We start from the raw sequence: 25,159 nt of genomic DNA on the forward strand, positions 1-25,159 counted from the left end.
CCTAGCAATTAAGCTTTGACAGGCCCCCTCTGTGTGGCTCTTCTCCTCCTCCTTCTGATGAAAATGTGGACCACTGCACTGACACACACTCACACCACACCACATACACACACACACGCCACACACACAAAATAGAAAATGGACCACCTCGTTGAAGTGGACATTTGATGTCACCCTGGCATTTGGGTAGAACGGCATTAGGCAAGTCAATTGCTAGGTGTTAGATGTCTGTTGTCAATTCAGTTCAGCAGACTTGATGCTAATGACTGCTTGCCCTGCATTTCCCTGAATGGACGGATCTCTGTCCTCTGGCTGTCTGGTAGAGTTGAACCATGGTGCAGACATGGTGTAGACATGGTGTAGACACGGTGCAGACACGGTGTAGACATGGTGTAGACATGGTGTAGACATGGTGTAGACAGGGTGCAGACATGGTGTAGACATGGTGCAGACATGGTGCAGACATGGTGCAGACACGGTGCAGACACGGTGTAGACATGGTGCAGACATGGTGCAGACACGGTGTAGACATGGTGCAGACATGGTGCAGACATTGGCACATTTATAAAAATTGGATACTGTCTTCTCTCTAGTCATATATTACAGTGTTTGCCACAGAATGGGATCTTATTTGTGGCGGTAGGCAGGGGCCGATCCAGACGTTGTAAAACAAATTGTGTTATGTCCGAGTATCGGTTAGATGTGAGTGTAGATAGGGACTTAACTAAGTAATGCGAGCGTGCATTTATTCATTTGCCATGTTACACAGTCAAAATTATAAAATATATATGTATATAAATAAATAGTTAATACATTTATGGCTCAATTGTGATGGGCCCCACAAATAAATCAATGTATGGGAAACATTATATGACACATAATATCACCCATTCTGTATATTGTATTTCACCATACCGTGCTATTTGTTTTATTTTCTGTTTTAGTATTTGATTGAAAAATACTAAATTCCGTCTTCACGTTCCAGATCACTTCAAGCGCAAAGCTCGCCGGCGTCCATCTTGGGGGCGGGGCATCATCCGCAAGAAGAAGAGCTACAAAAAGGGAATGGATGAAGAGGAGGAGGAGGAGGAAGGAGGCGAGCCTGAGACGGCCGGGCCCAGCGACTCCTGCCTGACCCAGGACGAGGACTCCTCCTGCGACACCACAGGACCCCAGGCCAACGGCCACCACGACCCCTCGCACCCCCTGGGCCCCTCCACGGAGGAGGAGAGCTCCAGTGAGCCGCCCGTGGCCTCCCCTGCCTCCGCCCACGGCCTGAAACCCCCCGGAGCCCTCCAGCCCAAGGAGGAGGAGACCCAGTCCAAGGACAAAGACCACCAGCCAGACTCCAGAGGAGACCATCACCCCATGGACGAGGGCAGCACCAGAGTAACGCCCAACAGCCCCCGGCTGAAGACAGACTCCAGTCAGCCCCTGGTCGTGGAGGCCCAGCCCAAGGAGGAGCCGTCTCCAGCCCCTCAGCTGGAATGCGTCAACGGGAACGAGTCTATGGACAGCCTGGACTCCCAGAGCAGGGGGGCGGGGCCAGACAGGGCTCAGGAGGCGGAGCTTGGAGAGGCAGCAGCGGAGAGCGGAGTGGACGGAGAGCACCTTCCTTCAGACGGGAGGACTGGAGCAGAATTGCAGGAGGAAGATCACACCACAGAAGGTACCAGACCCCCACACCTCCAACCAACCCAGACCCCCACACCTCCAACCAGCCCAGCCCCCACACCTCCAACCAGCCCAGACCCCCACACCTCCAACCAGCCCAGACCCCCACAACTCCAACCAGCCCAGCCCCCACACCTCCAACCAGCCCAGCCCCCACACCTCCAACCAGCCCAGACCCCCACACCTCCAACCAGCCCAGACCCCCACAACTCCAACCAGCCCAGACCCCCACAACTCCAACCAGCCCAGCCCCCACACCTCCAACCAGCCCAGCCCCCACACCTCCAACCAGCCCAGACCCCCACACCTCCAACCAGCCCAGACCCCCACAACTCCAACCAGCCCAGACCCCCACACCTCCAACCAGCCCAGACCCCCACAACTCCAACCAGCTCAGACCCCCACACCTCCAACCAGCCCAGACCCCCACAACTCCAACCAGCTCAGACCCCCACACCTCCAACCAACCCAGACCCCCACACCTCCAACCAGCCCAGACCCCCACACCTCCAACCAGCCCAGACCCCCACACCTCCAACCAGCTCAGACCCCCACACCGCCAACCAGCCCAGACCCCCACACCTCCAACCAGCCCAGACCCCCACAACTCCAACCAGCCCAGCCCCCACACCTCCAACCAGCCCAGACCCCCACAACTCCAACCAGCCCAGACCCCCACACCTCCAACTAGCCCAGACCCCCACACCTCCAACCAGCCCAGACCCCCACACCTCCAACCAGCCCAGACCCCCACAACTCCAACCAGCCCAGACCCCCACACCTCCAACCAGCCCAGACCCCCACACCTCCAACCAGCCCAGACCCCCACACCTCCAACCAGCCCAGCCCCCACACCTCCAACCAGCCCAGACCCCCACACCTCCAACCAGCCCAGACCCCCACACCTCCAACCAGCCCAGACCCCCACACCTCCAACCAGCCCAGCCCCCACACCTCCAACCAGCCCAGACCCCCACACCTCCAACCAGCCCAGACCCCCACACCTCCAACCAGCCCAGACCCCCACACCTCCAACCAGCCCAGACCCCCACACCTCCTACCAGCCCAGACCCCCACACCTCCAACCAGCCCAGACCCCCACACCTCCAACCAGCCCAGACCCCCACAACTCCAACCAGCTCAGACACACTCACCCATCAGGCGCAAGATGCATACATACAGACCATAAACCAATGTCAGAGAGTCTAAACTAAATACAAAGTCAGACGTTATACTTAATGTGTGAAAAAAACTTGGTATGGGAAAATGATGCCACCCCCAGTGTGCACTAGTCACGATATCCAGTCTGCTGTTCCTGCTTGGTTTCAAGGCCAGGAGGAGGCAGTCTGCCTCCCAGCTCTCTCACATGCCAGGGTTTATGTGGTAATCATAAAGTATTATTCTGGGATACAAGACCAGGATGGCCTGTGGCTTGTAAAATAAGGCCTGGTTAAACAAGAGCCACTATCCACACACACACAAACACAAACCCTCAAGTCTTAGAGGCTGTTTGACAACTGCATGTTCGTAAGTGATCCAGCTTTGTCATAACACCAATATTTTACTCAGAACATCATCTTAGTATGGTAAATCCATACCCACGCTCATTGTAGTGTATTGACTAATAGAATAGCGTTGAAATTCACAATTAGTCTCTAATTGGCTCCCCTCATCTTTAGTCACTTCTCTGATATGCCAGCACAGGTGCCGTGTGACAACAATATTAGTTTCAATTAACTTGGAAGAAAGATGAGTTTTCTGTGAGTACCTCTTCTCCCGTTGTCCCAAGCACCCTGTGTTTCCCACACCTGCTCTCTCTTCCTCTTCCAGGCGGGGACAAGAGCAGGAAGTTGAGAAAGAGCCAATCAGAGCAAAGCAAGGGGTTGGCTGACGGGACAGAGGAGGTGGCCCCTCTTCCTCCTCCTCCCTTATTGGTCGACCACCAGCGATTAGAGGTAAGGCCTGAAGTGTGTGTGTGTGTTTGGTGCAGAGTTTTGCACGCGGTATGTTTGTGCCTTGTTTTTTTATTATCCGTAATTTCCATACAGAGTTGTAATCAGAGAGAAACAGAGTGGCAGTGTGGAGGATAGCAGTAAAAGATGTTGTGTAGCTCCAGCACAATGCTCCCTCTACGACTGCCTAGACCCACTCTCTTTGAGAAGCAGCCGTTCATGTTATCTACAATGAGCCAGTTAAGGTAGTGCCCCGTTTTGTCACTTCCTGCAGGCATTAGAACTGGCAATGTCCCCTCCCTAATCCCAGTCACACACAACGCACTCATCCTCAGTCATCCTGCTGTACAGGCTTGCCTGCTCTCTTGCTTTAATCCATCCTTTTCTCTTCAAGTCCACAAGCTCTCTGGGCCTGGAGCAGCACTGACGGAGTTAACCCATTCTGGGTCTCGGGTGAGGGGGAAACCGTTTTAATGGGCCCTAGTCAGTGCTGTGAGCCATCTGATGGGGAGGGGAGGGGAGGGGAGGGGGAGGGGGAGGGGGAGGGGGAGGAGGAGGAGGAGAGGAGAGGAGAGGAGAGGAGAGGAGAGGAGAGGAGAGGAGAGGAGAGGAGAGGAGAGGAGAGGAGAGGAGAGGAGAGGAGAGGAGGGGAGGGGAGGGGGGGAGGGGAGGGAGCGGGGCAACTGCCCTGAGACTCCCCCAGCTCTGTTGCCATTAACCCTAGAAGCGCTGGTGTCATTTTCCCCTTCTCAGACGAATACTTCTGATTCTCCTGACTTGATATTTCCCTTCACCCCCCACCCCGGCCTCCAACCCACCCTTCTTTGCATCTCTGCGATCTGGCTTCTATATCTGAGGGCCAATTTAACCGCCATCGTGCTGCGTCTCTCAGTCAACAGGTGTTGTTCTGTCGGCCTCTTAAAGAATGCAGGTCCATGACTCAAACATGAGCCTCTCTCCACGCTCTCCGCTCCGGCAGCCTTCCCTCCAGCTGAGTGACAGCTTGGCTAAAAAGGAAGATCCGAGGCACTTTGCACGGTCACGCCGGGGTGTCCACCTAATACCCCGGCTGGAAATTGGTACCTTGGCCGGGCGGAGCTCTCTTCGCTCCTTCGCTGCTCGGTCGGAGGCGACACGCGGCGGCGGCGGCAACTAATTGGTGTAAAAGACGCGCTCCTCTGACGCTGACTCCGTTCCATGACGCCCATCACTCCGTTATCTCCTCGCCCGTTGTCGCTGCCTTGGGGGGGCTGGGGGGGAGGGGTGGCAGTTGGGGGGGGGGGGGGGGCGTGTCTGGTCTGACTGACAGGCCTGGTCTCCGCTCGCGCCTCCACGACTCTCTTCTGATCTGACCCTCCTCAGAGCCTTCGCTCGGCTGGCCGGCCCTGTGAAGCGACGCACGCGGCGCTAATCTGAAGGCTTATTTGTTAGCAGGGGGAAAAAGAGGGAGATATCTTTAAAAAACAGATTGTGAAAAGAGGGGACTGTGAATAATTGCTTTTTCATCCCTGGCTTACGGAACAAATTGAATTTCCGGTGAGCGGGGTGAGTCGCTGTTTAGGCAGATATCAGCTGGCTAGTTTGGGGCTGGCTCTCTGCCTCATGCACATTAGGAGAGCATTGAGCGCTGTGACTGTCTCTCCGTCTGGTTTCATTCATATTCATTGATTGTAGAAGTCTCATTACTTCTGACATTTAACTCAATGGCAAGGCTCAGGAATCCTTTTGGAATTAAATATGGTTATAAGATAGGCAGCTATTTTCCAGACCTCACACTGTGGTGGTCATGTGCCTGCAATTCCAAACACAAGCATTTTCCCCACTTCCTGTCTGAAGAAACCACTCGACAGGTGCCAAGACTCTTACCTCCTGCAGGTGAGGGAGTGTGAACTGGGATTGTGTCGATCCGGACTGAATGCTGTGAATTTGCCGTTTCGAACAGAGAACTCAAGCAGCTGTGTGTGCTCCTCCCAATGTTGTCTCCGATTTGCACGTTGTCTATGAACAATAAGCCTCATCACATGTTTACAGATGGACTCAAACAGACGGTATCTCCGATCAAGGAACCAAATCTAGTCCCATTATTTCCCTCCACCTCACCAAAACATGTTGCCAGCTGGTCTGCAATTTTCTCTAGATTTGTTTTACGTATCTGCAAATGCCAAGTGTGTTTCTGGGCCCTGTCATGGTGAAGAGTGCTTCTCTTGATGCTGGCTATTACAGCATGTCAAGATATCCCATCTTCAAGCCACACGTCCACAGAAATAGCCCTATTTTCAGTTTGTCACCCACCCACCCTCCTCCACACCCCCTCCTCCACACCCTCTCCTCCCCTCGCTATAATGACAGCAGTTCCCTTCCCGCAAGGTGGCCATTCCACATGTCTGCCAGGGCACAGGACTGCTTAATGGCTGGGCTGGGGCCAACGTTTGATTGTCAATAAAAAGAAATAACTTTTGGAGTGCTCCTTTCATTTTTATCCATTCCCGCTGATGCCCTTGACAGTTCGGCCATTTGCATGTGATTACAGCTCGGGCTTTGCTTTCTTCCGTCTGAAAGACCTCCATCCACATTCTCAACAGTACTGTCAGCAGATATGACACACACACACACACTCATTCACTCACTCACATGCCCAAGCAAGCAGTCGCTCCTTATTTCCACTCTGCTTCTTGAGTGACTTGCACGCACCCTCACAAGTTCCCCCAACCCTCCTTTCACTTCATCTAAAACATTCCTTTCTCTGAAAACTGTTTTTTGAGTGGCATAAGGTGTTCATTTGTGTCTCCTCTTGTCAGGTTAGCACCACGTCCCAACGGTCTGCCTTTGGTAGAAAAGAGTGTTGCATTTTTTTGACAAAAGAGAGGAGAGTTAAAAGGAGTTGAATAGATTGGAGTCTGATGTGTTTCCAGATAACAGACATCAGAGGTGCTAAACCGTCGGACTACAAAAAGGCTAATTGCTGACCTCAGCCACTCTGAAGCCTCTCCCAGTGTCATGGAGATCTGGCTCCCTCTTCACTGGCAGCTAACACGGCAGCGTTGCTCTTCACTGTTGAGGACTCCATCAGCCAACGGGAGTGAACTGGAGTCAAACGGTAGATCTGACCCCGACCAGAGAGAGCGAGGTGTTCCTTCTCAGGGGGTAAAACGGTCTGGTATCTACCTCCAATATTTCCTCTGGGATCAGCTTTGCTCTAAATCCTCCCCCAAATCCCCCCCCCCCCTCCCCCTGTCACATGTTTAAACATGAGTGAGTGTGCTAAGTGTACGCACAGGTGTCCTTACCCCACCCCCTTCTCCCCCCTCCCCCCATTACGAGGTGAGCTCCCCCTCCAGTCGACTGCTACGTCTAACATCTGTTCATCATTTGCTAATTACCCCAGCCGCCTCCCTGTCCCGTGCGCCGCGTTGATAAAGTGAGAGTTCAGCTCCATGGCATGTCTCGGGGTCGTCATTCATGACTGGTGTTGGAGGCCTCCGGGCTAGGTGTTCACTAGGGGGGTGGGAATCTTTTGGTACCTCACGATTCGAATCGATTCTTGGTGTCAAGATTCGATTAAAAATCGATTCACGATTTTTCTAAGAAAATAAAATTAAATCGCTGAATCGTGATTCGCTAGAAGACTGACTCCGATTCGAATGTGAATCGATTTTTCCCCCACCCCTTAGTGTTCACCCACAGGCCCTTTAGTCTGCTGGGACTGCAGTTCCTTCCTAAGCCGCTGCATCATTTTATTCCCCGCTCAACGTTTGTCATGACAGGCCAGAAACCTTGGGGGGGTCTGTCTTCCTTCTGATGCTTTATCTCTCCGGCGTTAACCAACTGGACGCGTCCTCTCGCTAATCTATGTGACCTGGCACCCTCCTCCTCTCAACACGTCTCGCTCCGTCGAGGAGATTGGAACCTGTGTTGCTGGAGTAGTAAATCACCTGCCCTCCGTGACCAACTAGCTGCATTTGTTTCCCCGCTGCAAACCCTCCCACAAACCACAAAGCATTTATAATTCATCCTTTTTGTAGCGTTGGAGAGAGAGTTTTAAAATTAAACTAGACGGGAGGGCGGGGGGGGATTGCTCTCTTTTTCAGGATGCTTGTGTGAAGAAAAAGATAATAAAAAAAGTGAATCCCTAGTGATGGACAATGTAGAACATCCCATTCTTCTCTCTGTCTGGATGGTGTTTCTGCTATTCTTCTCTCTCTGTCTGGATGGCGTTTCTGCTATTCTTCTCTTTCTGTCTGGATGGTGTTTCTGCTATTCTTCTCTCTGTCTGGATGGTGTTTCTGCTATTCTTCTCTCGCTTTCTGGATGGTGTTTCTGCTATTCTTCTCTCTCTGTCTGGTGTTTCTGCTATTCTTCTCTCTCTGTCTGGATGGTGTTTCTGCTATTCTTCTCTCTCTGTCTGGATGGTGTTTCTGCTATTCTTCTCTCTGTCTGGATGGTGTTTCTGCTATTCTTCTCTCTGTCTGAATGGTGTTTCTGCTATTCTTCTCTGTCTGGATGGTGTTTCTGCTATTCTTCTCTCTCTGTCTGGATGGTGTTTCTGCTATTCTTCTCTGTCTGGATGGTGTTTCTGCTATTCTTCTCTCTCTGTCTGGATGGTGTTTCTGCTATTCTTCTCTCTCTGTGTCTGGATGGTGTTTCTGCTATTCCTCTCTGTCTGGATGGTGTTTCTGCTATTCTCTCTGTCTGGATGGTGTTTCTGCTATTCTTCTCTCTCTGTCTGGATGGTGTTTCTGCTATTCTTCTCTCTCTGTCTGGATGGTGTTTTTCTGCTATTCTCTCTGTCTGGATGGTGTTTCTGCTATTCTTCTCTCTGTCTGGATGGTGTTTCTGCTACTCTTCTCTCTCTGTCTGGATGGTGTTTCTGCTATTCTTCTCTCTCTCTTTCTGGATGGTGTTTCTGCTATTCTTCTTTCTCTCTGTCTGGATGGTGTTTCTGCTATTCTTCTCTCTGTCTGGATGGTGTTTCTGCTACTCTTCTCTCTCTGTCTGGTGTTTCTGCTATTCTTCTCTCTCTTTCTAGATGGTGTTTCTGCTATTCTTATTTCTCTCTGTCTGGATGGGGTTTCTGCTATTCTTCTCTCTGTCTGGATGGTGTTTCTGCTATTCTTCTCTCTGTCTGGATGGTGTTTCTGCTATTCTTCTCTCTGTCTGGATGGTGTTTCTGCTATTCTTCTCTGTCTGGATGGTGTTTCTGCTATTCTTCTCTCTGTCTGGATGGTGTTTCTGCTATTCTTCTCTCTCTCTCTGTCTGGATGGTGTTTCTGCTATTCTTCTCTCTCTTTCTGGATGGTGTTTTTGCTATTCTTCTCTCTGTCTTTCTGGATGGTGTTTCTGCTATTCTTCTCTCTTTCTGTCTGGATGGTGTTTCTGCTACTCTTCTCTGTCTGGATGGTGTTTCTGCTATTCTCTCTGTCTGGATGGTGTTTCTGCTTAGACCTGGCTTTGGTCTTTTCCACACACAGCTCCATACCCCACCCAGCTACAGACCTACATCCAAGTACACTTCAGCATCCATCCAGATTCTCGTTTCATCCCTCTGTAAATCTTTAATGACATCCGAAATTTAGACTTGGGGCCAGGATTTTATTTTAATGAATTTTTTTACTAGTAATTGAAGTATTACGGCCTGGATAATGTTCTCAAGAGTTGGTCGTGCAGAAACGCATGACAACCTTTTGAAATTGAACTCCATAACGATGATGTTTCTGGCCCCTGATGAGCATCGTCAGCATGAGTTCACTGCTCCTATAATATCAACACATGACCCTCTTCGTGTTCATCACCACACTTGGCACGGCCCCCCAGTGCTGGATAACACCTTCATCTCAGTGTAAGGTTTCATCTGTCAAAGCTGCTTTCCCAGTAAAGGATCAACGCTGCCATGATACAGCATCAAGTATCAGCGTTAACATTTATACACTCTCCACCTCCAGCTGAACACAGCGTTTACGCTGATGTGGCCGTTAACATCATTTTAAGTCATCAGCTGAAGTTCAAAGGCTTTGCACCAGCGGCTCGGGCTATTTCGGTCCCCCCCCCGTGATGAGCTTGTGCTGGGTGTCCGTTTCAGGCTGCCGGGTGGAACAGGGAAGGGCCTGGATTTAGACGTTGGTTGTGACTCTCCGGACTGGGTTCAGATTCTCACCATCACCGGGACGCCTGTCAAGAGATCTTGTTAGCTTTCTGGCTGATGCGTGTGGAGAATTTGGCCATGTTAATTGCGTGTGTGTGTGGTTGGCATGCTACGGGAGTCATCTGCCTCATAGGTCAGAGGTTACATGTCATAGCTCTGACACCTCATTCCTGGGCCCCAGCCTCGCTCCTCCGCCCCAGCCCCAGCCTAAGCCTCGCTCCTCCGCCCAGCCTGTCTCTTTCCTCCACCCAGCCTCTTTCCTCCTCCCAGCCCCAGTCTTTTTTCTCCACCCCAGCCCCAGTCTCTTTCCTCCACCCAGTCCCAGCCTCGCTCCTCCACCCAGTCCCAGCCTCGCTCCTCCACCCAGCCACAGCCTCGCTCCTCCACCCAGCCCCAGCCTCTTTCCTCCACCCCAGCCCCAGCCTCAGCCTCGCTCTTCCGCCCAGCCTGTCTCTTTCCTCCACCCAGCCTCTTTCCTCTACCCCAGCCCCAGTCTCTTTCGTCCACCCAGCCCCAGCCTCTTTCCTCCACCCCAGCCTCTTTCCTCCACCCCAGCCTCTTTCCTCCACCCAGCCCCAGCCTCGCTCCTCCACCCCAGCCCCAGCCTCTCTCCGCAGGGCAGGACGGGGATAGAGATGTGAGCCGGGACAGTGGAGGGGAGGGGGTAAGGGGAGGTGTTGGAGGGAGGGTGGGGGGGTTAAATGGTCCGTGTCACTAGCATCCTTTAACAGGAGGGATTACGGCCCTTTTGTGTGCCATGAGCACACTCACTCACTCAATAGCTCCACCAAGTCATTCCCGTCAGTGCACACACACACACACTCCACTTTCCCCACTGTCACAATCACCCTGGTCGAGCACACAAACGCAGAAGGCTATTTCACCCAGCGTGGTGCAGGGATACAGGAGGGAGGAGGTGAGGAGCACAGGGTGGAGGAGGTAGACAAGGAGAGGAAAACTAGGAGGAGAGGGAGGAGAATAAAAGGGAAGGAGCTAGAGGAGATATGATTCATCAGACTGTCACCAGTCTGTTCTGGAACATTCATCCGGAACGTATTTACCTCCAGACTACCTTCCAGGAGATTTTCACTGATTCATTGTCCATGTCAAGGCCTTTAAAAAAATGCATATTTATTTATTTATTTGACTACCACAACAACAACTGGGCAAGAGACAAAAGCCCTCTGATGGGAACAGGGAATGGAATTTTAAAAATACAAAACAAATAACATAATGGACGGAAGAAAATAAGCACACCCATCACAAACAGCAAATAGGCACAACAACAGACAGACAAACCAGCACATTACAACCAGAGCTATTACACTTGAATAGACCCTCCTACAGTTAAAGCAGCACATTGTGTTGTGTGCAGGGGGGTCCAGATAGCAGTGCCTCAGCAAGTGGAAATAGGTGCCGCGTGAAAGGTTCGATTAAAAACCACCCTGTCTGGCGACTGGATGGTTTAAAAGCGTCTGTCTTCCAAAACACCTGAAAGCTGTCACATCACTGGGAGTTGAGTGGAGGGTAGTGTGGAGGATGGATGTGTTTTCAGACGGAGCTGTGCCAAAAACAGTCAAGGGTGCAGGATGATTCATACCACCTGTCTGTTTCTTCAGCGGCACCTTCCAGTGTGTAGTGTCTGTTCAGAGCTCAGATGTCACAGACCAAGCTGGCTTTTATCGTCTCATTGTTTATGGTTGGGAGACGCTTCTGTACACATCCCTGCTCTTAGGCTGTGGTGTCCTGACGTCCACACGGCGCCCTGCTCCACGCTCGCCTCAGCAGCGCGCACACACAGCGCACACACACAGCGCACACACACACAGCACACACACACAGCACTCCTCGTCACATTTCTGTTTGCCCAGTGTCTAATGACTATAACTCTACTCGTTTTTAGATTGGCATTTCAGTCTATGCATTTTGATGAGCCCTGGGATCAGACAGACACAAACACACACACACCCAAACAATGTCCTTAACGTTGGTAAACTGAGAGGAGCAGGTCAATTGGAAAGGCCTTTGACTGTCCAGAACGTTTTAATTAAAGTACCAGTGAAATGTAAACTGTGCTAATTATGATTAGCCTTAATTAGCTGTCACTCTGATCGTAATTGCTTTTGAATATAGCTGACCCCAAAGTCCTCTCTTTGCTGGTGCATTTAATGCGTGTCTGTGGATCTGTGTGAGAGAGTTATAAAAATCAGTCCAGCAACTAACGTGTGTGTGTGTGTGTGTGTGTGTGTGTGTGTGTGTGTGTGTGTGTGTGTGTGTGTGTGTGTGTGTGTGTGTGTGTGTGTGTGTGTGTGTGTGTGTGTGTGTGTGTGTGTGTGTGTGTGTGTGTGTGTGTGTGTGTGTGTGTGTGTGTGTGCGCGCTCCCCTGCAGGTTCTCCTGGATGTGGCAGTCAGGAGGACTGAGGGTTACAGTGTTAATCAGCTGGAGAGGCTGTTCTCTCTGCTCAGCCAGTGCATCTACCAGCACCGCAGGGACTACGACAAGACTCAACTACTGGAGGTAGACACACACATGCAGAAATACACACTCACACAGACACACACACACACCTGAACACAAACCCTAGACACCTGCAGACTGACCCTGGGCAGACAGGTGAGGCAGCTTGTCTGGTGTCAGGTGAGTTTGGGTGTTTTGGACCAAGTGTCTGTTTTCAGAGTTCAGTTTCTGTGCTCCGCCAAGCCTCTGTGGTAGATAACCAGCCCAACTTCTGTCAATCAGACGCTTTAGAGCAGACACACACAGACAGTGACAGACAAAGCTATGTTGTCGTCACACAGGCTGTACACACACACACACGCGTGTATACAACAGTTAGTTCTGACCAAGATATATGTCCACAATTTGATTGGACAAGAGCTGATCTGCTGATTTTTAGTAAAACAGCCCTAGGACTTTTCACTAAACATGTATCACTCCACTTATATTAACGATTGTTATCTATCTTTACATTTTCAGGAGGGAACATTAGTCGGGGGGAAACATACAGATACATGTAAATGATACAAAGTAGTCGGTCTGAGGCAACATGTGTAGTAGATCTACACAAACTACCTAGTCACTAGTGTGCAGGAAAACACTTGTGTTGTTTGGCAACAGTCCAGTCCCAGTGCAGTTGTGTAAGTATTAGTGTTGGCGGAGCCAAACTAAATGATCAAACAAACACATTTTTATATTACTGTTAACTAATACATGATGCTTGCAGAAGTGTTGGATACATTTTATTTTATCCAACACCAACAACATCCATTTTATTTTAAATTTAATTTTATTGTACATTTTATTTCATTATAATTCCACTTAGTACTGCTAGTCTATGTACCCTTCGTATAGATAGTCCACATATTTTAAATTTAGGTCCCTATATGTTTATTGTATGCACTTTCCTGCCAAAGTAAATTCCATGTCTGTGCAAACTTTCATGGCGAATAAATCCCTTTCTGATTCTGATCAAAGCGATATCACACTTGCGGTCGTGTCGATACACTGTATATCAGCTCTGCTGGGATCATCTTCAGCACTCGTACCACATCCCAGTCGTGCTGATGTTCAGGAAAACGGCACTCCCTGTCGTGTCCTACAAGCCCCTTTATTTATCCCTCTTTCTCTCTCCATCTCTCTCTTTCTCTCTCTCTGCTCTCTCTCCATCTCTCTCTCCATTTCTTTCTCTCTCTCTCTCTCTCCCTCTCCGTCTCCTACCCATCTGTTTATCTTCCTGTGGCTCTCTCGGTCACTCTTCCACTCATGCTTAAATATCCAGTGGCTGGACAAGCCTCTGGCACCAGGCAAAGGTAAGGAGAGGGCTTTCTGTGTAGCCAGCGCTGAGACCCAGTCCTGACCTTCACAGGGTTGGATACAGTAGTGTCCTACACACAACCTTTCTCTCTCTGTTTCCATCTACACCTGCTAACAGGGGCTTGCGGCTTGCTGTCGAACCATTAGTTCATGGTCCTGTGTGTGTGTTGTTCAAGCTTCAGTTCAGTTGAAGGTGGCAGTCCCTCCAGTCGAGGCTGTCCAGTTATGCCTCAGTGGAGGTCAGTGAAAGAGTGTTAGGCCCGGAGGCGCTGGGTATCAAGGTGTGTGTGTGTGTGTGTGTGTGTGTGGAGGTGTGCCGGCCCTGCGTGACAGCCGGAGACAGACAGGTGTTAAAAGCTGGGTGTGTGGAGGAGACAGGGACAGAGCAGGTGTTGAGAGCAGGGATGAAGCACTAAAGGAAGTTAAGGTTTCTGGAAGGCGCTCTCAGCACTTTCCAGCAGGACCTCAGATTCAGATTGTCAAGCTTTCGGACACGCACACTCTTAGCTCACACACACACACACACCCACACACACAGAAGTCCCTCCCACACACATCTCACACAGACACACTCTCATAGAGCTTGGTATTATTGGTTTATTTCATTGATCCTTTTTGTGTTGGACAGGATATGGAGAAGAGCGTGCAGCATTTTGAAACATTCCTGTGATACGTGGCCCATCGGGTGGACCCTGGTCTGACTGACCACAGAGAGACACACACACACACACACACTCATGGAGGGAGCAAATGCAAAATCCTGGTCTTAATACCGACAGGCAGGAGAATGGACGGAGAGGTAAAGGAGGAGAGAGACATTCTATGGTGCTATTGTCTCAGGTACCTGACCCAGTCTACAGAACCAAACACAGACTCCTGGAGGAGTGGGTGTTGTCGGTCACACAAACACGCCAATGTGGACAGGCAACCCTGGTGCTACTCGGGTGCTAACCTGGATCCCCGGATCCTTATCCATGCTGCTCTCGGGACTCAGAAACTCAGAAACCAACCAACAGATTGGGTGATGTCATATCGCAACCTGGCCTCTTTCCTACAGGGAACTGGCTGTGCACACGGAGACGCAGTCACACAAGCATGCATGCACACGACCAAGCATAAACACACACACACATACACACACGTGCACGGAAATTGGCACATGAATCGTCACCAGCAGTAGTGCGGCGGTGTGACTGCAGCGTGCAGCTAGGAGGTGGCAATCGGATGTCACGCTGAACTACGTCTGAACTACGTCTGAGATCCACCGGTGCTCCATCTATCCTCCATCGCTGAGCCCTCATCATGTCTCAGTCCATCGCAGGCCAGTCATCTCAAACTTTCTACAGAGGCTAATCTTTCTTCTTTCCTATTTTCCCTCACCTTCTCCCTCTCTTTCTCACTCTTGACTATTGTAACATCTGAGTGGTCTCTTTCTAAGCTACCTTGTAGCCTTCACGCCCACAAAAAAACATGTTTCCCCTCTATCCTTTACGCCCACAAAAATGATTCCCCTGGATGTTTTGTGGTGGGAAGATGCGGTTGAAGGTAAGCCTTGGAACCACTCAAATCAATCAGAGCTCCCCCGAAACCCAGTAATGAAACGGTATCATTATATGTGCAGAGCTCTTGGAACCTGAGGCTTCAGCATTCAATCAAACGCAACCTTCGGGTGGCGTTCACGGTCCTGGCAGTGACGTGCTAGTTCTAGTGTTGCAGAGCTGCTTCTGATTCCCAGAGCGTGGCTCTTCCCCTCCAGCTGTGCCCCGCTAGATCCCCTTCTGTTTCCGTCTAGCTGGAGCAAACTGGAAGCAGTACAAGTTTTGGGGAAAGTAGTTTGCACTGCCTAGTGTGTGCCTTACTTACGCCTCAGATCATCTCGGTTTTCTGAATGGGTTTTAGTCTTGTTACGTTTACAGTGAGTGTGCATAGAATGCGTTGCGGTACTGTGTCGGGTTCCTGAGGAAAAGCTGGCCCAGATGTTGACCACACCTTTACGTTCACGGTTTTCACTGTCAGAGCAGGTCTTACCTGGCCATGGTCTCACCTGGCCATGGTCTCACCTAGCCATGGTCTCACCTGTCCATGGTCTCACCTGTCCATGGTCTCACCTGGCCATGGTCTCACCTGGCCATGGTCTCACCTGTCCATGGTCTCACCTGGCCATGGTCTCACCTGGCCATGGTCTCACCTGTCCATGGTCTTACCTGGCCATGGTCTCACCTGACCATGGTCTCACCTGGCCATGGTCTCACCTGGCCATGGTCTCACCTGGCCATGGTCTCACCTGTCCATGGTCTTACCTGGCCATGGTCTCACCTGTCCATGGTCTTACCTGGCCATGGTCTTACCTGGCCATGGTCTCACCTGGCCATGGTCTCACCTGGCCATGGACCCGGTGCTTGTGGGATGCCAGGTAAGGGTAAACTCCATCACCTGTGGAGAGTGAAACCCAGCACTAGGCCCGACCTGCAGGTGAAGCCAGTGTTTCGTCACACACAGTGTGTGGAGTTTCTTCACCTCACCGTTTGTTCCGCTTTTCACGTGGAGTCTCAAGTCAAGACACAGCAGTCTTTGTGCCAATATTACCTTCTCAATCTCAAAAAAAAAAAAAAAAAAACAAGGTGCTGAGGTCGGACTTGACTGTGTCTGTCTTGAGTCGACACAATCACAGGAATATAAAGATCTACGCAAACGTTATTACCTAACATCTATTGTTGTGCATTTATTTGTTTTGTGTTTTTTGTTAATGATTTTTTTCATTTTTATATGACTCTTCAGAAATGGTGTGCAGATTGATTGTGAGTCCTGTGATGAACAAGGCCATTCTAGGCAGTGCCCGTTGTTAAGGCTTAACCAGCGTTAAGCCAGTTTGGTTATTGATGCTCATGCTTGTTTAATGTCCTGCTACTAAGAGGAGTGGGGGAACCTCTGCTCACTGATCATCACTCAACTCTATTGACTAAAAAGGACATGAACCTGGACTGAATGAATGACTTGTACTTGACACAAGTGACAGGACGGTGATGAGAGACATCTGTAGGGCCCGATGCTGCATCAGGTCCCACTTCCACACTCCTACATCCCTGTCCTTCTAAAGTTGATTAAAACTCCCTCACCTCAGCCTTCTCTTGGATTATAGGTATAGATTCATTAAAACGGAATTAAAATACAGACTAAACTTTAAATCGTATGCAAAGTAGAATTTTGAGTTAGCATCGGACAACTACAAAAGCTACCTCAGCTTAATTTATTTTAATGCTAATAAGACAAGCTATTAACTGGGAACAAACAGTATAATCACTTTCCAAAATGTGATTTTCGCAACTCGTGACAGCTACAATACCTGGTCATAAACAGCATGGCTGCAGAATTAATCCAAGAGTTTTGTTTTTTTCTTTGTCTCCTGTGATTTTTTATTTGCGTTTTGAGCCAGACGAAAAATACATAGCATTAGATTTCAAAAGAAATTCTGTTCACTGTGTATTTCTTTTCACTGTCCTTTTCCCCTGCTTTTGTATTTTGATGTCCTGCAAGTGCTTTTCTGTGAGATGGCACGGTGCTTTCTCCCTGACTATCAAGATGGTACTGTTGTCTTGTCCTGAACACCCAGTCTCCCTTTCCTCTTTCGTCATAACAGATTGTGTGTTTGCAGATTTTCATCTCTTTTTCTCGTGGTGCTCCATTGCGTTTGTATTTATTTGCATAATTACTGAACTTTTACATCTAACATCCATAAAATGTTATTTTTTGTACATTTTGAAATTCAAACACGTTGGGGAAAATTGTTACTTACGTTTTGAAAGCCGATGTAGCGCTTGTGTAGCAGGGTTGTGTTTTTATGGTGTATGAAGGGGAATAAAGGGTTTACAGGTCTCTCAGGTTCCACATGCGTATACTTACAAACAACCCAATTTTCTATTTATTCCATTGTGGTGATGTTTCTATTACATTGTGGTTATTGACTGTGGCATACTGGATGAGATTCACTTGGCTTGACTTAATTTACTCAAGTTTCATCAAAATGGGTTTGTAGGTTTAGAGTGGAAAACAAGTGACTAAAAATATTAAAGTTTGTAAGCATTTGCTTTGTTAGTCGGTCTGTCCACCTTCAGCTAAAACATCGTTTTTTTGATAAAGATACATTGAATTAGGATATAAAGGATGGGGAGCAAAATGTCATACATTATCATGTTCTCTTGGTATTCTTTATTATACATTTCAGTTAGTTTGGACAAACACCAATTTTTGTCTGGTAGACGATTTAGTCCAGTATGCAGAATGAATGGAGGTTTCTCATCACAACTTAATTGTTTTTTGTTATGTTTACCTTAAATTGAATACTCAGTTTTTCCACCTTTAAATCTGGTAGCTTTGCCATGTTTTGGGATTTTATTTTGACATACAAAGTGTATTTAACAGCCCTTTCTTCCCCTATTCATATTACTTTTGTGGAAGTTATATTTGAAATGAAACATTTACTGTATTTCAGAAATGAACTGCTGTGATATACTTGAATAAAGGTTCAAATTGTACTTTGTTGTTAATACATTCCTTCTTTTTCTTCAAGTTAGTGAGACTTGTTTATAGAGAATAGCTTTCTGCTTATTTAATGAGCTTGATTTCATTGTTGGATCATATGTTAGCTTCATTCAGATGAAGTGTCGGACAGCTTGACCTACACAATAATTCAAACTGCCATGTTGAGATTTGGTGTGTGCCAGTGTTGAGTTCAAACAGCCCTTTCAGGAGGCTTCGTGTCAGAAGAATGACTCCATTCGATTTGATTCACTTTGACAAAACAGACGACTCAAGCCATTTATCATATTCTGGTATATGTATTATGTTTCAATAATAACAATTGTTAATTTGTCTTTTTGGGTACAGATTTACAGACATACCATTTTAGTCCAACCTATCCAGATTTTTTTTTTCTAAAAACATTTATACAGAATCACCTTTAGGTTTTAAAATATACATATTTCCTCCCCATATTTACAGAATGTCCCCGAACCCCATGACCGTAACCAACCCAACATGGTCACCTGTGGGTTGCCAGGCTAATACATGTTTAAAAAAAAAAAGGATGAGAAGAAAAAGAAACTGTGAATAAAAATCCAACTGAAATCGAGGTCAACCGTGATGTGGCTGGAGCCACAGGGACTATTGTGCTTTGTCGGGGTGGACTGTCCTGACGGAAGGTTCTGGAAGGTTCTCTCTCCACCAGGCCCTCCCACCGGGAAGTCCAGTATCAATATATTCTCTGTCTGACCCAGAGACCGTGAGAATCCTTTTCAAATCGAGGGATCACATTTAATGACACCCCACCCCCATATCGGGTTAGTGAGACATAGGTTTCCTGAATTCTACTATCCTACCAGCTTGCTCCGGACCCTGAGCGCATGGTCCTGTCCTGCAGATGTCACTACTGAACAAGCCCAGAAACCACCAAGACAGCTCGTTTCTCTCAACAGTGGAGCAACAATCTACATGACAGACAGACGCCACAAACGAGAGGCGTGAAGAAAACATAAAAAAAGGGCTGCCAGTTAAAATACATTTCAAAGGACGTTTCGCATAAACAAAGCCTTAATTCCAATCAAACCAGGGAGATAGTGTTGGATTTCGCTTGTCCCTGTGGCTGTAAAGTGAGGGATCTGCGACATCATAGAACAGACAGTCGCTCAGGCATCTGATGCTGCCTGACATGGCCCCCTGGGCCAGGCAGTTTACATTCTGCACAGGGTGGGTGGAGGGGGTGGGGGGGGGGGAGGGGGTACGGCGGGGCTGGGTTGTGGATAGGCAGACGCTGGCCATGGGACGGCCCCCTAAGTTGGTGTCCCTGAACCAGAGCCAGCAGACGCAGTCAGCAGACGGCTCTGGCTCTGAGGCCGTGTCAGCCACTCTGGATGTACTTCTTGATGACCACACAGCCGTGTCTGAAAAGCGGGCAGGGCAGGGACTGGAGTAGGGTCCAGCTGTTGGAGCAGGGGTCAAAGGTCTCCATGTTGCCTAGCGCAGGACCCTCGCTGCTCACGATGCCCCCTGTGGTGTAGATCTTCCCGTCCAGGATCACTGCACTGCGCAAACACAAACACACACATTAATATCAACGTTTTCAATCTGTACACATTTTCCCCCGATAACAGGGTTGATGAAGTTGTGTAAACAGTATTTGTCAGACCTTAGAACTGGAAGGACAAAAACGCCCCCAACTGAAATATGATGACAGATGCACTTATAAAGCCTCGCAACAAAGTTCCACAACTGTGACATTCCCAACATGCCAGAACCACAGCAAGGCAGAACAATTACCCCTTATGTAGGGAGAGAAAGTTAATGAAAAATATCTTTACAAATGCATTTGAGCAGAGGCAAAAGAGCATTTTTTTTAAGCAGGGAGGATTAAAACTTTTAGCTGTAAGCTGATTACTGCTTTGAATCCCTGCAGGGGTTTGGAGCGATGTCTCTTTACATAAGATCCACACAAACACAAACGCACCATACTGATGGTCCCCAAGAGATTAGTACATAAAAGCTAAATCTACAAGGTTTGCGGAAATGCTGGTAAAACCACCCTGCTGATAAACACACACGAGGGGGAAGCGAGGGAGGGACTGCTATAGTTTAGAAGGACAGTAGGTGACTTGCTATGCTCTGTCTAAAGAGCTTCGTGTGTGTTTGTGTGTGCACAGCCTGTGTAGTGTAGGCAAAGTAGGTCTCAATAACCCCCCCCCTAAAAAAAAGATTTACATTCGACATTCACCCAACCTCTACCATCACCCACTGCATGAACACCTTTGAGTTCTCACTTTCCACTCCAAATGGTGAGTATTTACTTACAGAGTAAGTCAACAGAGCAGAGACAGGTGTGTTTGTTGTAGAGCAGAGGGGTTTGTGGGTTTACCTGCAGAACTGTCTGGAGTGGTTCATGTTGGGTCCTGCCTTGATGTTGCCCTTGTCAGGGTCGTAGATGGTGGTGGCCCTGGCATAGGCCCCGCCCAGGATGAAGATGAAACCATTCAGACTCACCGCAGGGGCGTACTTGTTATCTACACAAACAGGGGGAGAGGGAGAGATACGAATGGGGGCAGAGAGGGAGAGATCATAAAATGGAGGAGAGTTGGCATAAAGAGAAACAATGGCTCAGTTCTCTTCACAGCTCTCCAAGCATTGTAATGGCTTCATTTTGTATCCCATTCTTCCTCATCTCCAACCGTATACAGACTCTCATGCTAGTTATCACTTTGGGGGAGTAGTCTGGAGATGTGAAAAGAGAATTTTAAACAAGAAAGGATGGCAGCTGAAAGAAAGGAGTTCATAAATCAGCTTGTAGTTTTTGTGTTGTGCTCTAAATGTGTTTCTCCTAGCTTTCAATGAAAAGAAGCAAAGTCTCAATAATTTACGAGGGTATTAGGCCCCTTGGCACACCGGCGGGTGTACAGCGTGTGGATTGAAAACGTCTGAGAGAAGACTTGAGATATTGCATACAGTCATATTTCATTAATTCAATCCGATCCAGTTTATATGGAACGCAGGGAAACCAGGATTCGGAAGTCATGCTGCAGTGGAATTATAGATGACGGAAACAGAACTGTGTTTGGTATTGAACGCAGCCATTCAAGCACGCAGGGCCTCACCAAATAAGACAGGGTGCTCTCGGCATGCTCCCAAGTCTGACTGAGCAATTGCTCGTCCATTGACTACAGCAGCGCCAATTTACTCCCAGCATGAATTATGCACGCATGCATTTTCTTGCAGTTCCCAAGGCCCTGGCGCTTTCTACGGTCTCGTTCCTGATCCGGATCAAGACTCGTAGGAGTGTGGAACTGAAAGGTCTTCTGAGAGACGTGACTTCAGACTCGGGGCCCGGGTGGTGTAATGACCGTGTTCATATGATAGGGGGCGCTGTGTGAGTGGCATGACCTGACACGACGCTGGCCGCAGAGTGGACGAGCTGACCTGACACTGTCAAACTCACTGGCATGTACACTGTGAGTGTGTATGAACACAGGTATATGTCGGTGTGCCTTTATGTGTGCTTTCGTGTGTGTGCGTGTTTGTGTGTGTGTGCTGTGTGTGTGTCTGTCTTGGTGTGTGTGTGTGTGTGTGTGTGTGCATGCTGCAGAGAAAGACTCAGAAGTTCTTTTTTCTGACTCTCCAGAGGCAGAATAAAGGGATATTCCCACAGGAGAACAATTCTTCTTTCACTATAGTAACTGTCTCCTCCCTCTGCTGTAGCTGGGCCTCTCTACTGTGGATACACCAGGTGATTTGAGCATTTGGAAAAGCTTTTACATCATATATCTGGTACAGAGAGACTCAAAAATCAGTTGAAAAATATGTCCTGATTCTCCTTCCTCTCTTAATGGTGTTCTCTGTCTGATCTCTCCTCTGATCACATGTCCTGTTCTCTGTCTGATCTCTCTTCTGATCACAAGCCTATTGACTCAAAAACACGCATATGAGTGTGAATACAGTGTTGTTCAGACCAGTAATAGTTTTCATGTGTCCAGGGGCCAGTCATGCGTCTAGGGGCCAGTCATGTGTCTAGGGGCCAGTCATGCGTCTAGGGGCCAGTCATGTGTCCAGGGGCCAGTCATGTGTCCAGGGGCCAGTCATGTGTCTAGGGGCCAATCATGTGTCTAGGGGCCAGTCATGTGTCCAGGGGCCAGTCATGTGTCCAGGGGCCAGTCATGTGTCTAGGGGCGAATCATGTGTCTAGGGGCCAGTCATGTGTCCAGGGGCCTGTCAGCAGGACTCACAAGTTGTGGACCAGAGCAGTAGAGAGCCCCTCACAACATGAGTTTGTATGGTGAGTTTATACAGTAAGAACATGTGGGTGAGTTTACTGTACTGTGTGGGTATATATAGTGTCTTGGAGGAGGGCTCCTGGGTTTAAGAAAGACACTGCTGGATTGCTTGAGTCTCAAGACAACACGTTAGCAGATGAATTAGCTTCTGGATGAAACCATGTTCATGAGTTTGGGTTGTTGTTCACGTATGATATTCAGGGACGCTCAGTGACAGAAACCCCTTTGCATGTAATACCTGTTGGTCCAAACACACATCCATGTCCGCACGCAGAAACAGCTCAGCGTGTATCAGTTGATAGCAAGAGCATGGCGAGTGAGAGATGAAAAGAGATTAGAAAGAGAAGAAGAAATGGAGAGAGACAGCGGGGTGATGGAGGAGCCTTCCCCACCGCTGCACTGAAATCATTGGCGGCCCAATTTTACAGGAAGCACTAAACCCGTCCATTATCCCCCGGCTCCCTGCCTGTCAGACACAGGCTTGTGTACACACTGACGGATCACTCACACACACACACACACACACACACTGACACTCACTCACACACACACACTAACACACTCACACACACACTGACGGATCACTCACACACACACACACACACACACACTCACACGCACTCACACACTGACACACTCACACACTCACACGCACTGACACACTCACACAGATTGAGCCCAATGCCTATCCAGAACAGCTGCCCCCCCTCCAGTTGCTGTCAGTTCCATCAGCCATCGCGTAACTCCTCCAGATGCATGCCTGCTGCATGCCTGCACCGCAGGGTGGTATGGGACAGAGAGAGAGAGGGAGAGAGAGAGAGAGAGAGAGAGAGAGAGAGAGAGAGAGAGAGAGAGAGAGAGAGAGAGAGAGAGAGAGGGGAACATAGAGCGTGTATGTGTGTGTGTTTGCGTGACTGTCATTTAAGGTCATATACTGTAGCTCCACCCTCCCTATTCATATTTCCTAGCTGTTGCCAGTCTCCTTTACATAACATTGGATCATGTCTGTCCTGTCATCATGAACACACTGCACCACAGTGAGGCGATCACAAATGACCTTTCTCCCTCAGTAGTTAGAAGAGACTGTGTACAGCATGTGCATATATGTATGTGTGCGTGTGGGTATGTGAGAGTGTATGCATCCGTGAGAGAGAGCGAGCGCATGTGTGCGTGCCTGCATGTGTTTGTTTATGTGTGTGTGTTGTGGACTCACCTATCATGGGCGACTCTATGAAGCTCCAGGTGTTGGTCTGGGGGACGTAGGACTGCAGCACCCCCGCTGACCTGCCGGCCTCGTTCACGCCCCCGAACACAAACACCTTCCCTCCGCACACGGTGGCGGCCGCAGAGTGGACGGGCTTGGGCAGGGGACACACCGTCTCCCACTGGTTGGTGATGGTATCGTACCTGGGACACACATTAGTACATGTAGTCATTTAGCAGACGTTCTTAGACGCTCTTATCCAGAGAGACTTACAGTAAGTACAGGGACATTCTCCCCCCGAGGCAAGTAGGGTGAAGTGCCTTGCCCATGGACACAACGTCATTTGCACGGCCGGGAATCGAACCAACAACCTTGTGATTAATAGCCCAACTCCCTAACCGCTCAGCCATCTGACACACACAGGAGAACAGGCCCTGTCAGACGCACCGGGGGCTGGTCTGGGCCTCCAGAGGTCATCATTTGAGACATGAATCAGGTTGGTTGGGTTGGATGGTAAACCTAGAGAAGGGGGGGGGGGGTGTTCCTGGAACAGCCTCATCGCTTTCAGAGAGCGCTGCAGACATCTTAGCACTGACAGCAAAGCAAAAATACTTCCTTAAACACAGGCAATGGAGGGTATTAGATGTGAGGGGTCCGTGAAGGCATCAGACTGTATTACTATCACAGACCTGGCCCCAAGCATCTCCGCTCCACAGAGTTGACAACACCAGTAGTGATGAAACACACCAACACACACACACAGAGAGACAGCAATTACAGCAATTACGCAACACAGCATATGTCCTAAGCTATGAGCTATTAGCTTCCACTGTTCCAGTGCATGTCCATTCAGTTTGGACTCCACACTGAGAGAGTTGTCTGGCACAGACTTCAAGACAAGACCCACAGTAACAGGGCAACCACCATAGAAGCAGCTGACACAATGGGTGTATGTGTGTGTATGCATGTGTGTGGGTGTGTATGTGCGTATGAATGTGCATATGCATGTGTGTGTGTGTGTGTGTGTGTATGTGTGTGTGTGTGTGTGTATGCATGTGTGTGTGGGATCCTGATGGTTTCATCAGTGCACTGTGTTAGCAGGGTAATCCTGTGTCAATGGGCTACTGATCAAAGACAGCAAGCAGCCAGGCTCCCGGCTGAAGAGGCCCTAATTAGAGAGCCGCAGGCTGATCTGGGATCTGTGATTACCACACCAGAGCATTCAAGGCAGGCCAGACCTTTCTACTTACACTGTCCCTGGATCTGTGATAAAAGCTTTCAGGCATTGAAGTGAAAATCCCGGATGAGAATAGAAGCAGAAATGAAAAGGGGTAACCAGGAAACGTGGATATTTGAGATGTTGCTAGCCGTGATTCCAGAAGTGCAGAAGCAGGTTGGGATCGAGAAGACTGTGTCTGTGTGTCTGGATAGGATTTCTGTCTATAAGACTAATACACACACCTGCATGCAAGCCCAGAACCACAAAGAAGGTACAGTATGTGATGTGTCCCCACATAAACACCTGCATACAGTGAACACTCACAGTCTCACACACACACACACACA

General features: G+C 49.0%; 2 protein-coding genes across 6 annotated transcripts in view; one reads left to right on the plus strand and one right to left on the minus strand.

The window, feature by feature from the left end:
• Positions 1-18,111, plus strand: part of atad2b (ATPase family AAA domain containing 2B) — a 58,874-nt gene extending 40,763 nt beyond the window's left edge. For all 3 annotated transcript variants that reach the window (XM_047021748.1, XM_047021746.1, XM_047021747.1), the window contains exons 25-28: positions 986-1,669; positions 3,505-3,629; positions 12,155-12,283; positions 14,208-18,111. In XM_047021748.1, the coding sequence (XP_046877704.1) occupies positions 986-1,669; positions 3,505-3,629; positions 12,155-12,283; positions 14,208-14,249 (980 nt within the window). In that variant the 3' untranslated portion in view covers positions 14,250-18,111. The remainder of the gene's footprint in view (positions 1-985; positions 1,670-3,504; positions 3,630-12,154; positions 12,284-14,207) is intronic.
• LOC124468790 (kelch-like protein 29) overlaps positions 17,460-25,159 on the minus strand; it is a 132,448-nt gene continuing 124,748 nt past the window's right edge. For all 3 annotated transcript variants that reach the window (XM_047021750.1, XM_047021749.1, XM_047021751.1), the window contains 3 exons: positions 23,603-23,796; positions 20,484-20,628; positions 17,460-19,656 (listed from right to left, as the gene is read on the minus strand). In XM_047021750.1, the coding sequence (XP_046877706.1) occupies positions 19,473-19,656; positions 20,484-20,628; positions 23,603-23,796 (523 nt within the window). In that variant the 3' untranslated portion in view covers positions 17,460-19,472. The remainder of the gene's footprint in view (positions 19,657-20,483; positions 20,629-23,602; positions 23,797-25,159) is intronic.

The sequence above is a fragment of the Hypomesus transpacificus genome, chromosome 6 (assembly GCF_021917145.1).
Source record: "Hypomesus transpacificus isolate Combined female chromosome 6, fHypTra1, whole genome shotgun sequence".
In the NCBI taxonomy this organism is placed as follows: domain Eukaryota; kingdom Metazoa; phylum Chordata; class Actinopteri; order Osmeriformes; family Osmeridae; genus Hypomesus; species Hypomesus transpacificus.